Source organism: Neodiprion virginianus, chromosome 5 (assembly GCF_021901495.1).
Source record: "Neodiprion virginianus isolate iyNeoVirg1 chromosome 5, iyNeoVirg1.1, whole genome shotgun sequence".
In the NCBI taxonomy this organism is placed as follows: Eukaryota; Metazoa; Arthropoda; class Insecta; order Hymenoptera; family Diprionidae; genus Neodiprion; species Neodiprion virginianus.
The window spans coordinates 24,642,919-24,655,976 of record NC_060881.1 but is presented as its reverse complement, the minus strand read 5'-3'; the positions used below and the strand labels follow the sequence as shown (position 1 = coordinate 24,655,976).

General features: G+C 36.5%; 1 protein-coding gene across 4 annotated transcripts in view; it reads left to right on the top strand.

Moving 5' to 3' along the window:
- The window catches only part of LOC124304833 (BAI1-associated protein 3), a 112,039-nt gene that overhangs the window by 70,846 nt on the left and 28,135 nt on the right, over window positions 1-13,058 (top strand). For all 4 annotated transcript variants that reach the window (XM_046763521.1, XM_046763520.1, XM_046763517.1 and 1 more), the window contains exon 4: window positions 4,389-4,563. In XM_046763521.1, coding sequence (XP_046619477.1) covers window positions 4,389-4,563 — 175 coding nt within the window. The remainder of the gene's footprint in view (window positions 1-4,388; window positions 4,564-13,058) is intronic.

Here is a 13,058-nt window from a genome sequence, read left to right as displayed (position 1 = left end):
CCAAAAACTAGAATGACTAGGATTCCAAACGTAAAAAGATCGAAAATCAAAAAAAAAAAAAAAATAGGTCAAAGTGGTGATATTTAATCCAGACAGAAATTCAAAGAAGTGAAAATCTTCGATTCTTCGAAATTTCGATATTTCAGATTATTAAATTTTCTCATTTTCGCAATTTCGGAACCTTGACTTGTCAGATTTATACAAACATTGATCCAAACTCATCGAATTTACAATATATATTTAGCTTATTGAATTCCATGAGCAAAATAAATCGCACTTTAATCGGATTCGAATTGATAAGAAAGTTAATTTTCATGCATTCGGCACAGTTTCAGTTAGTTGATTTGAGACATTAATCGACTCATTGAGTTTGAACAATTTCATTTAATTACTTCACTTGAAATAATTGAGAAAAAGCTTGGAAATTACGGAATAATATTTATAGCGACCGATTCGAAGTAATTTCCAATTAATTTCTAACATGTCGATGTAAGTAATTGAAAAACAAATAAACGAACGAAATTCTTTGAATTATGTTACCCTTGTTAAGTTCAGTACCCTGTTTGAAAATCAAGGGTAATAAACAGGCTTGAAAACAAATTTTTCAACTCAACTGCAGGAATTCGTTAAATCCCTTAAAAGCTTTCCCGTGAAATTTTTCCTCGCTCTAGGCGGATTGATTTTTCCGGTATTCTGATTGCGCCAATTCCTTCGATACATTCCAGATATGAACCAAACCGTGACTCGGTGCGGAGTAGAAAAACCTTTATCAACCGGTGAGGAGGATTTCAAGAGGAGAGAATCAGCCGGGCGAGAAAAATTGCAGATGAACAGGGGGAAAAAAAAGAAAAAAGAAATATCTAAAAAAAATAACGCAAGAAAAAATACGTACGACTCAGCACTCGCTGCAATCGATATCACGGCCTCTGCTAAGTATAAATATAACACAGCGAAAAAGCTGGAACGTATAACTCACGTGGAAGGGACGCGATTGCCCGGAGCGTCTTTTTTCTTGGAAATAACAAGGCGAGAAAAAAAAAAAAATTTGCCCTGTGCTTTCCGATGACGACTTTTTACGATCCCTTTTTTTTATATCATATTACGCTCATTCGCACTGATGATTTTTGTGAGAAATTCACTTCGAAAATGTAGAAGCTATGACGAAAGTAATATTAAAAAATTGTTAGTCGGATGCAATGTTTAATATACTGCTGTATTAATATGATGATCATAGACGGAAAAAATCTAGTCGACCGATTAACTTGATCCAAGATTTTTTTGCCAGTTAATTACTTTCTCCAGTATGTAAACCTAAGCGATTAATTGAACGAATTAAATTTAACGACATTTTTAAGAAATTTAGTTTAAATTTTTCGGCGAGAATCGCAACTCTTGTTTCAACGTCTCGCAATTTGTTTAGTTTTCGATGTTTGAAAATTTTTGTTAGGCTTACGTAGAAGATAATTATATGTGATATAATAATTGAAAAATTCTTTAGTTCTTTCGTTTCAGATGAAAATTACGTGAATCAAGACGTTAAACAATTCAGAATATTTCGTACAAAAAAATCGCAATTTTTTTATCTTGAACAAAAAAAAAAATTGTTCCGTAATGCAGAAACATGTAATAAAACACCTCCAAAGATTCAAAATTATTCATTTCACTGTTGTTGAAAAAAAAAAAAAAAATATATCGCAAAACGCAAACTTTCTTCAGCGTTCTAAACCAATTCTTCTAATATATTCTGCTTTTCCCGATTTTTTCTCCCGCAGTTTCTTACAAAACCTCTGAATATTGTTGTGCATTTTTTTATTCTCTCAACATCTGCGCAGCGTCAAAATTGTGCCATTCTTATCAGTTTCTTTAATCGTAAATACATTTATAACGGATATTTGCCATGCTCTATATTTGATATTTTAGTCAAATATAATTTTCATTTATTTATTTATTTATTTTTTTTTTGTTTTACGTACCAAATGAAATATCGTTCCGATTCGTAAGTTCAGATACATAAACGATAAGCGTTGATAATAAATGAACAGTTTCATACAGGTTTATAATTCAGGTGAATTATTTGTCCGTCTATCAATCAAATTTTTTTCAAAAAATACGAGACTTTCCTGCACGTAACATGATAAATACAACCATGCCGTGTCTCCTCGTGTTACACTCATTACCGTGTATTATACTCGTACTTTGTGCCACTTTTTGCGGTAATTACGACCCGCGACGAGCATAATGCGGTAGAAAAGTACGCGGGAGGCATGTGAGCGACAGCTCAAAATCAGCCGACTTACGAGGCGAGAAAATCTCTTTTAAACAACCCCTGCACAGTTTTTGACCCTCGCAACGTGCGCCGTCCAATTAATATTGGAATAAAATTACGAGAGTTCGTGGATTATTCATGCATCGTGCCTATAACCGAATTTGAATAAAATTTTTCAAACATTCCGAACGGTGTGAAAGGTATTCCGATTAATTAATCCGGCGTATTTTTTACAGGGTCAAACATCTGCCGCGAACAAAGTTAAAAAGTATTTTAAAATAAAAAAAAATTGTAATACGGTTCGTTATTGATCTTGGTTTAATAATTTTACACACGCTGGAAAGTTTTTTAATTTCGCTATTCGTAAGTTGATTTTTCCAGGTAACATGTTACGATAATAATTATATAGTTGGATGAAAAACAAAAAACGATTAAGAATTCGTTTACTTGAAGCATTTTTTTTTTTTATTTTGTAATGTTTCAATTTTATCAGTTTTCGAAACATATATTTATCACCTTGTTTTTAGTAAATCGATTTCATTCTCAGGATATTTTTGAGGAGATCCGTTTTACATTATCACAGACAAGTGAATTATCGAGCGATCAACGAGGTTCAAAAAATACCAGAAGAAATGTTTTTGGTTCGAGTGAGAATTAACTCTCGGGACGTTGATATTTTTGAGAGTTTAAGTGTTTTCGAATTTCGAGTGATCAAAAGACATGGTAAAAAATTCGACTAACTTTTTGAAATACTAATAGCACGCATATCTATTGCAGTAATAATGCTAGGAGTAGAAAATTTGATTTAGTCATATATCAAAGTATATCTTAACTGTTATTCGAGTAAAATGAAAATATCCTTATCACATTAAAATTATCTCGTACTAAACGTGAAAAACATAAAATTTTCTGATGAAAAATATTCTTTATAGATATTTTCAGGCTTGAGAAATTTCAAGAAAAACCAATTCATCATTCCACGGATCATAACACGTAACGGATTTTTGTTTTTTTACCGCACTTTATGAAGTGGTTTGGGAGATATAATAAGAGTCAAAACGTGTAGTTTCAATAAAAAAACACCATTTTTTTATCCAAATATTTCGAAATCTTGAACTCGTGGAAACAACGGTCAACACCATCGTATTTAGACCACCAAAATCCGTTTAAAATATACTAATTCATTCACCTCGCGGTTTTACGAAAAAAAAATTTTGCAGAGCTGTATTGTTAACGACGCGTCATGCCAAAATTATGACGTTCATATTATCCAACGGAGGGGGAATGAATATCCAAAGCGTGTCTACGATGCCGTAACCGCAGCCTTAGAATTAGGGGAGGGTGTCGGCTGTTCCGAGTGTGCGATGATATTAAAGATAAGAAATATATTACCGATCTGCCCTTAAGCTGCAAGCTCCTGACAAATCGCACGGAACTTGCGGGTGTATTCGCCAGTTTGAGACGTCACGATTGATCGGCGACGTAATGAGCCGTGTCTCGTACCGAACGGAAATTTTCGTTAACTGCAAGGAATTTTATGAGGTGTTAAGAGTTTCGCAATTTGAAAAAGGGAAAGAAAAAGAAAACAGGAAAATTTTAATCAATCTTACGATTTTTTAGGTAACGATTTTTCATTCTAGATCGTTTTCAATTAGTGAAAAACCTGATAGATTCGTTCAATTTCACTTTGCGATTTCTTATTTTATCATCTAATTGTTTTTAAATTCAACCAATATTAACGACGGTGGAAAAATTCCAACATTTAATTGAGTATTGATAAAAAGGATTCTTAACATAGCGAAATCTAGCGAATAATCGAGATTTTTAACAATCTTTAGGAGATTTTAAACGAAGCATCGGTGCAAAGGCTTCTTTCAAAAATGCGACATCTTCTGTTTTCGTATTTTAAAAGATATCCGCGAAGCTTACGGATATAATAATATGATAAATCTTGCGACAGGAATGATAAGGAGTATAGATTTATGGGCAACCAACCTTTTTAAGGAGTGGTTCGAGTCGGAGCGTAAGAAGGGAGGAAGAAGGGAGACAAGAATGAAAGCAGGACAGAATTCGGCGAAAAGGTGAGGGATATTGGTTTTGACACGAGAATCCGTTGTTTCAGGGTTCAGGAAACCGACGGTTCGTTCTTCGAAAGCTTCACCGCGCTGTCATGGAAACAGGAGAACCGACGTCTTATGGTTCTGCAGGAGGTGGAGGGCAGGGCGGAGGTCCCACCCCCGCCCTCGAGGGAGCAGGGCTTAAACAGCGCTCAGAACTACAGACTCAACAAGAAAGAGGTAGGTAAACATCGCGTGGGGAGCCGTTCACAGCCTTGTATGCTAAGCTTTCACACACCCGGGGCGAATGGGACGGGATATATCGACTCGTTTCACGTCTCCGCGCGGTCCGTTTGAAGAGCTTTTTTCCTCATCTTACATCGAACCGATACAACTTGGAGCCGCGAGACGCAACGAATCGTCGCGTCGTCGGCGCGATGCGTGGTTCAAACTCGTTGGTATCAAACGGAGGGTAAATTTCTTTCAGAATGTAAGAAATTCCCGTAAGAATTTTCTTTTACGGTACCTGCTGACACGAAGGACTTTCTTCTCCGTGGCTGTTCTCAGTCTGTAAAGTGATGCTTCAGATACAGATGAGTTCGAAGTCTTCATGCGCAGTTCAAAGTGCGCAACGAAACTAACCTATAAAGATCCCGGCGCGCATGCGCGCAGCACTGATGTCACACCGCTGAAACGACAGATCGCACATAACCTCAATTATCTCGTGTCGTATTTGTAAACTTTTTTATACCTGTGCTGTAAAAAGGAGCGTGAGTATTTTAGGGTCGAATAATTATTTCAGTACTCGCCTCTAGCTCGTACTAAAATCATTATCCTTGCCCTACAAAAGACCTACTTTACTGCCTTTACGGGCACCTCGCGTAAAGTGAGCTATTCTTAGAGGAACCGTTGTACCGTTTATCCTTTCGAGTTATATATATATTATTGTTCTATGTCAAGTTTTATTACAGTATAGTTCTTAAAAGGTTTTCGTGGTTGTTGATTACGAATATAAATTCAGATTTTTAATATTGAAGGTAACGGATCTATGCGGAGGACAAAAGTTTGAGAACCTAATCAAATTTAGACGAAAATCTAAGCACAGGGGTTTGTTGGGTCGCTTGTAACGAATTCGAAGTCTAATTAATTACGAAACTTGACAATGGTGGGTCCGAGTAGTTGACAGGATTTTTTTTTTCATTTCATCGAATGGAAACAAAAACTTTTACTCAGAAATTATTGACATTTTTGACCTCGATATTGGATCCGCCATTTGAATTTTCAAAATCTTGCTTTAGATTCGTAATCAGCAACCCTAAAAGCTCATGTATAGGTACCGGTTTGAGTCCAAATTCGATCAAATTTTTAATCTTCATCCAAGTTATTGGATACGCCATCTTGAGTAATCAAAATTCAACGACAGATTCTGATTCGACGGTCCCAAAAACATTTAAATTATTCACAAAAATATTTGCAGCGTTAATTCCCTCACAAATTGATTATTCCTTCAATTTTCATGAATTTCTTCCATCAATTTGTTTATAACAATAGTAATATACGATTTAACGCAATAATTATTCTGCCGTGTTCTGGAGAAAAATTAATATTAGTATACTGTTAGAAATAAACTGAAATTTAGAACTATTTTTTATCGCATGATAGACAAATCAAAGTACGTATCTCGTAAAGAAAATCGTTTCTTTTCGAATCTTATTCCAGTCATTCGGTGACAGTAAAAGAATCGGATTAAATAACCTAGAAACGGGCGTAAAATTTTGTGTCGTTCTCAATGTTCGGAATTGATGTAACACCGTTTCCGTTACTTGATATAATCGAAGCGTACGATCGTAATTAATTGTTAATTTGAAAAAATCACTTCAAAGAACTGAATATTTCTCATATATCTCACCGGTGATATCGTGTTCACAGGTTATACATCAAAAGAAACAATTTCTTCCTATCCCGTTGCGTCACGCTTTGTCGGTACGGTTATAGATGGTGTTCGTGCTTCGTCTCGAACTCGCTACATGAGGAGAAATGATCAAAGAGCGATTGAATTTCAATTGACTCTCCTTTCCTCCGGTTTACCTTCGTCTCCCTGTCTCTATCTCTTCCTCTCTCTTTCTCTCTCAAACTCGCCGTTTCCTTCTCCTATGATAAAACTGAGATTTTTCTGACAAAAATTACGAAATATCAGTTTTCAGCTCGGAGCCGCACACTGCGTATCCAATTTGTGTGCAAAGCCATCCGAAAGCTCGTCGGAAATTGACTCGACCTCGGGTCAAAGTAGATCAGAATCTTCTGTCAACTTGAAAATTTCTCACTAGGTGTACATTTTTTCGTATACTTTTGAACTCCGGAAAGATCATTTTTTTTACGAGGATTTAATAGCCAAATATTTTGTAACTTGATTGCTGCCTATCTGTCTTTGAAAAATTAGTCGCGTATTTATTAATTATTTATCTATTTAATATTTCATCAATTTCCTGAACGAAGTCTCGTATTTTCTTTCGTGAAATTTTGAGAAACGTTTTTACTGCCATCGTCGAGGCTTTAGTTTACGTAATTTACGTTCAAAACACAAATCAAGTGCGTTTCAGTTTTAAAATAGCGAAATTTTTAATTATTCCCATCTCATCGCCACATTTTTGTTTTTTTTCTTCAAATTTTGAGTTTACGTATACGAATAGTAATACGTGATCAAAATTTTCAGAGAGTATTTTTACTATTTTCAGTCAGCAATAATCATCATATCATCAGGTCTCTTACCAACTACCTGCAAATTAATTTCCTTCGCTAAAAAATTCTCAAATTACCGTTCTTACCATTTTCCAGTCTGATGAGACGGAATTTTCTTCTTTTTCACATCGACTAAATTACTCAATAAAATGAAATTCAAGCGTTAGAACTAATTCAAGCCCTTTTACAAGTTTGTCAACATAAATAGCCCAAAATCTCGAGTATGGTTAATTAAACCAGATTTCATAAAACATGGTGATTAAATATATAATCTCGAGCTCGACGTCTCCGAAGATTATACGGTTAGACTTGTAGCGCTAGTTCCAACTTTCCCGAGAATTAAGTGATCGATCGTCACCGCGGTGCGGCCAAAACTTTCCGCCAACGTCGTCGTCGCGACGCAGAGGTGAGAAAATTGGAGCAAGTATAACCATCGACGAGGATCGAGAAGGGCTCTCGGATTCGGATCAAGTTATCGTTTCTCTAATCACGGTGTACCGGATTCGTTCATGCGTACAAACAACCCTCGAGCCAAGGACCATTCGCAATTAAACGCAGCGAAGAGCTGGCGGGTTTGAGGGCACGCTTTTGATGGTTAACCAATAAATTCCCGATCAGATATGTCCTTCGCGTATGCGCCGCCAATGTTCTGGACAATTCGATTCGAACGCATCGCATTGCTGTGTGAATTATTGTCAATCGAGAAAAGTGTTCGAAGGATGTAAGTTTACTTTATCCAAGGTTCCCAACGCTTTCTGTAACAATTTTGGGTCATTTGATTTATATCCCTTTGAAATTTTGACATTCGCTGACAGACCGAAAAATTATTCGTCAAATCGGATACGAATATTTATAGGAATGCGTCCGGAGATTGTCTACCGATGGTTAATTTTGCTTTTGAAAAAAAGTCAAGTTTTTCATTCAAGGGTTATTGAAATTAATCACGTGAAAATATGGTCGTATCCAGTTCACGTAGAAGTTGTTAAAAAAGTTGACGTGGATTTGAAATTTCGTTATGATTTTAAACAATACCCAATTTTTATACCGATATTTAGATGTATTTTATTATGCCATTTAACATGTGAATACGATTTAATACGTAACATATCGTACAACAAATCATAAGGTATAGATTATAAGATAAAACATAGGTTTCGGTATTTATTTCATCTTATAATATATATTTCACGATTTATTATACGATTTGTTAGGTATTAAATCGTATTCACTTATTTACGTTATGTGATTGATAACAAAATAATTTTCAGCAGGATATAGCGCAAATCAAATTTATTAATGGGTCTTCACGACACTGCTCTGAAATACGATGTTTCAAATTCAGTACAAAGTGACGAAAAAAAAAAAAAATAATCGAGTAAACGATTGATATTTTATGAACGATTTTTTTTCAATTTTTGGATCGACGTTCTCACACAAATCCGAGTCTTATTTTCACTTTAAAATATACCATCTTTTTTACAGTAGGTCGCATTTTTGTGCAATGGATATAACTACATATCAGAAGCTCCATGTATTAGGGAAAAAAAAAAAAAAAACACGACCAGAAGTTTCAGCAAAATCTAAAACTGAATCACAGATAATTCGACTCAATTGTCTTTGGTCTCACCTTTGAAACCGTCGGTTTGTGATATTTTTTTATATCGAGAATCTTTCCGACCGAGTTCTACATTTGATACAATATCTCCGGAGCTTCGTATTCGTCGCAGTCGGTATTTGGAGCTCGATACAGCCGCAGATGCAATTGCGCAGAGCATAATCGCGGCTTCTGAAGTGTGCTTTAACGGAGTCTCGAGGTTCGTGTACCGAGTTATCTTAATTGGCAGGCGTCCGGCGTCCGGCCGACTCTAATCTTGGAGTCGTTCGATATCCTCGTCAAAGTAATTGAAGCGGATTATCTGGTCCGACAACCTCCTTCTCGATTATAATTGGATCGTCTCACCGACTGCAGCTGATGCGATATCCGCAGGTGTGAGAAAACGTGCAGCCTCCGTCCAGCCGACGTCTCTAAGCCGCTGTGTCACCGACGGAAGATCGTTTCTTTTTGTGTTTTGGCTCCTAATGCGACGGAAACGAGCTTCGAATACTCCGAAGGCCGTTGATTACGATTCACGACGTCACAGCTGGCCGACGAAGAATTTTATACTTTATTACGAGCACGCATTTGACTGCAAAATTTATCAGAATTTTTGAACATTTTTTTCAATCGATTTTCTCAGATACGAATTTCATTCAAAAGCCGTTTACTTGGGCCTGGTTCGGAAATTTGTGCTTTGTTCAAGATTCATTCAACGTATGAAGTTACGACTGGAACTATTTTTTATCTGCTTTTCATTTAGCTCTGATTCATGTAAGAAAGTTTTGCAACGAGTTCAAAAAAATCTGTACTTCAAAATGGATTGATTCAGAGAGTAAAATTGTGAGTGAAAAAACGCGAAACTAGAAACAATAAACTTTCGGACTCGATAAATCATATCTCAGATTTTTGAAAAATCGTACAGCAACGCAATATCTCAAAAATTGTTAATAGTCAAGGTTAGTAATTTTTTTTTTTTTTGTCATATCAAAGAGTTCGTTCGATTAAGATTATTAAACATGACTTCCTTCAGTTTCAAATTTTCAATAAATCTTTCAAACTCTCCCATACTGGATTCATTTTTCGAATGACTCGACGGCCAGTTTTCCAAATTCATAAAATTCGATCGTGGAGAATTTGGACGAATTCGATTCAAATTACCTATTCGAAGCAGAGGTTTCAAAACAGGTTCCAAGCTTCGAATTCGGTATTCGCGAATCCGGAATGTCTCGACGCTCGTCAAAACACTAATAAAAATGCATATCGGTTTATGCCGCATGACGAAACTCTCGAAGTTCACATCCGGTATCCCAAGTATATTCCGTCACGAGGAGTTTACACTCCGAAGGCCGGCGATACCTTATTTTGCCGGTGAGTTAAGCTCCCGAGAAACTTGAACCAAGTTCAGATTCACCCTTGCTTGCGAAATATCCCCAAAGCTAAACCGCCACTTCTGTTGGCTCCGATATACCCTCGAAACTCTCCTCAGTTTCCCGAGTTCGCCGAGTCGTCCAGAGGGTGCTGAAATTCCCGCGACACGAATGTCGGCTTCGCAAGCTAGGCAGGGAACCGGTTGTCAACTCGTTACCAAAACAGAAAATACAATCCCTGTACATCCGTGTACGTACATCTATGCGTTTCTACATAGAGATACAAGTAAGCGAGCAAGCGGATGATCCGGCTTACAACTGCTAACGGCTCGAGTCACTCGAACCAGATCCTGTGGGAACAGTCAAAGCTTCCCTGGAACGGATATTACCGGTAGCTTCAAAAGTTTATACATCTTTCTTCAAACTGTGTCGTCACCGTCGTTCTACGATGGTTAGTGATTGGTGGAAATTTACGTGTCCCATGGAAAGTCAATAATGAATGTCGAGTTCCGAATTCGAAGTATAACGTGAAATGGAAATGAAAGAAAATGAATTTTTGAGCTTCCTTCGCCGTGGATTAGAAAAAAACGTCAATTATTGTCGGTTGGAAGTAAAGCAAAATTGAACAAGTTTTTGAAACACTTAGAATTCAATTAAGGCTTCTGCAAATTTTTCTTACAACATCTGCTTTCGAATATTTTAACCAGCGAACGATGAAGGAAGTGCGAAATTCCGGAGCCTTCAGATAAGAAAAATACCGGATCGAATGGAAAGGTGTTAGGTGAATAATGAGATAAATTCATAAAAAATATAATCTGTGATGACAAAAGATCAAACTTTCTGAAAAAAAAAGATTAGCGGACAAATCGTAATCTCAGTAAAAAGTCAAGACGTTTGAATGTGTCGATTTGTTGTTGAAATTTTATGAAAATTAATTGCAGTAAAAAATTTGCAAACGTGGAATTCAGGCTTCGATTTGCGCAAATATAACGCAGAAATTTCCACTCTTCAACGATGAAGAAAAAAGATTGGAATAAAAAATACTCTCGTTGATATTCCCTTGACGCGTTGCATTTTAATTACCGAGTGATTTGATTTGGTTATACACTGTGTAACAAAGAGAAGCATTGTACGAAATGATACTAAAAAAGTTAGCCGTATTCACGAACAGAAGAGAAAATGAAAATAATGATAAATTTTTCAGATTATTCTACGGATTGACTTGGAACTGATTATAAAATGTCCCGCTATTTTAATCGAACAGGTGCCGCATACCCTGCAATTTTAATTAAGTCAGACATCATATTGCGTCCTGGATTAATTGCTAATTAAAAATTTATCGCGATTCAGTCAGGATCGTCAGAGAAATTGCTGGACGTGACGATGAATCTGGTCACATGATGGCATGGAAACTATCTCACATCTATTATTATAATTATTATTCTCTTCGGTGTTCGTTATTGAATTTGGAATTTCCAATTTCAGTGCAATTATCGTCAACTATGCAAAATACGTACAAATATTTGCACTTGTAGTTTTCTTTCTCACGATTTTTGCACGTCACATCGTTAAGAATATATCGGTACAGAAGAAGATAAGTGACGTGAAGGAAGTGACAAAGATAAGAACGAAAGAAAAGAAATTGATCACGAAATCAAGAATCTCGAAGTGTAATTGAAGTTAATCGAATCGGATTTTGTAAAGAGAGAAGAGACGATTATTTCTCGATACAGTATAACAAGTAATGAAAATCCAAGTCTTCTGAATTACTCTCAAGTCTGCACCTCGAAGTATTCGCAAAAAAAAAAAAAAAAAAAAAAAAGAACGATACGTGTTGTCAAAAAAGCACATATAAATTAATTCTGTTCAATTCTCCAACCAACAGATGTCCATTTATACAGATATCTGGTGCAAGGTATTTCACTTATTGACTGATGGTAAGGTTGATAATTAAACTGGTTAGTCGTTCGGTAGTTGAAGTGACTTTGCAGCGTATCAATTAAGTCGAAGCCATTACGCAGTCGTACAGTGCATTAAGTATGCAGCTTTTTTTCGCTGCAATTTAATTGAGGCTGTTCCGAGAGTAGTTGGCATTCGTGGATGCGACAAATTTACTCCGGGATAATTGGAAGGAATCAAGTGTTTACTATTCGAAATCAGAATACATTAGTTATCGGTTTGATTCACGTTGACTGCAACAGTTTGCGATATCGTCGTCAGACGATATGCAATATTCGTGAAAATATTCATAGGTCAAGTAATTCGTTTGGCTCGTCAACTCCGAAGTGCTTGTTGTAAATTACCCTCAAGGTATACGAATGTAAGACAATTTAAAACAGCCCTCAAATTACCTAGAATAATCGGACAGAATAGTAAAAAATACTAGAATTCCTGATTAAAGTTGAAAAAAAAAAACTCATTCTCATTTCGTGCCAAGAAGAACAGTATTCTTCGGTTATGGTAAAAAATTAAAATAGTTGAGGACTGTGTAGTAACCGCTAGTAGAAATTTCTCTCTCGTTGTGTATTTCTGCAAGACAAAGAGTGCGAGGAGTGAACGACGTCTTGAGTGTTGGAAATTTTCGAGGGCAGGTGAAGAGTACATGTGCCTTCTCTGCTCTTCTTCTCTACGTATGTACCGAGAGTTTCACTTGAAACGATCTTCTCGACAATTGCAGCTCGTCTAGTTTATATGCGTGGCCAACCTTGTAAAAATCCGGCCATTCTTAATACGAGAGAGAGGTTATGATCGACTGTCACTTGTCGGCCGGTCGATTCTAGGGAATTTCTTTTTATCGGCGAAGGTTTGCTTCAGGCTGCGAAAATAGATGTCAGCCAATGAAAATTAGGCAATTTGAATCGCGCGCGCTACGAGCAGGTCCTTCCAAGAGAGCCTCTCGACATAAATCCTAACGTCTATCTAAGTATGTTCGCTTATAACTCCAGAACTGCTCGACCGATTTTGATTCTTCTTTTTTCTGTGTACAGCTTCAACGTCTGACCAGAACTTAGAAGACATTTCGTTACAACCGG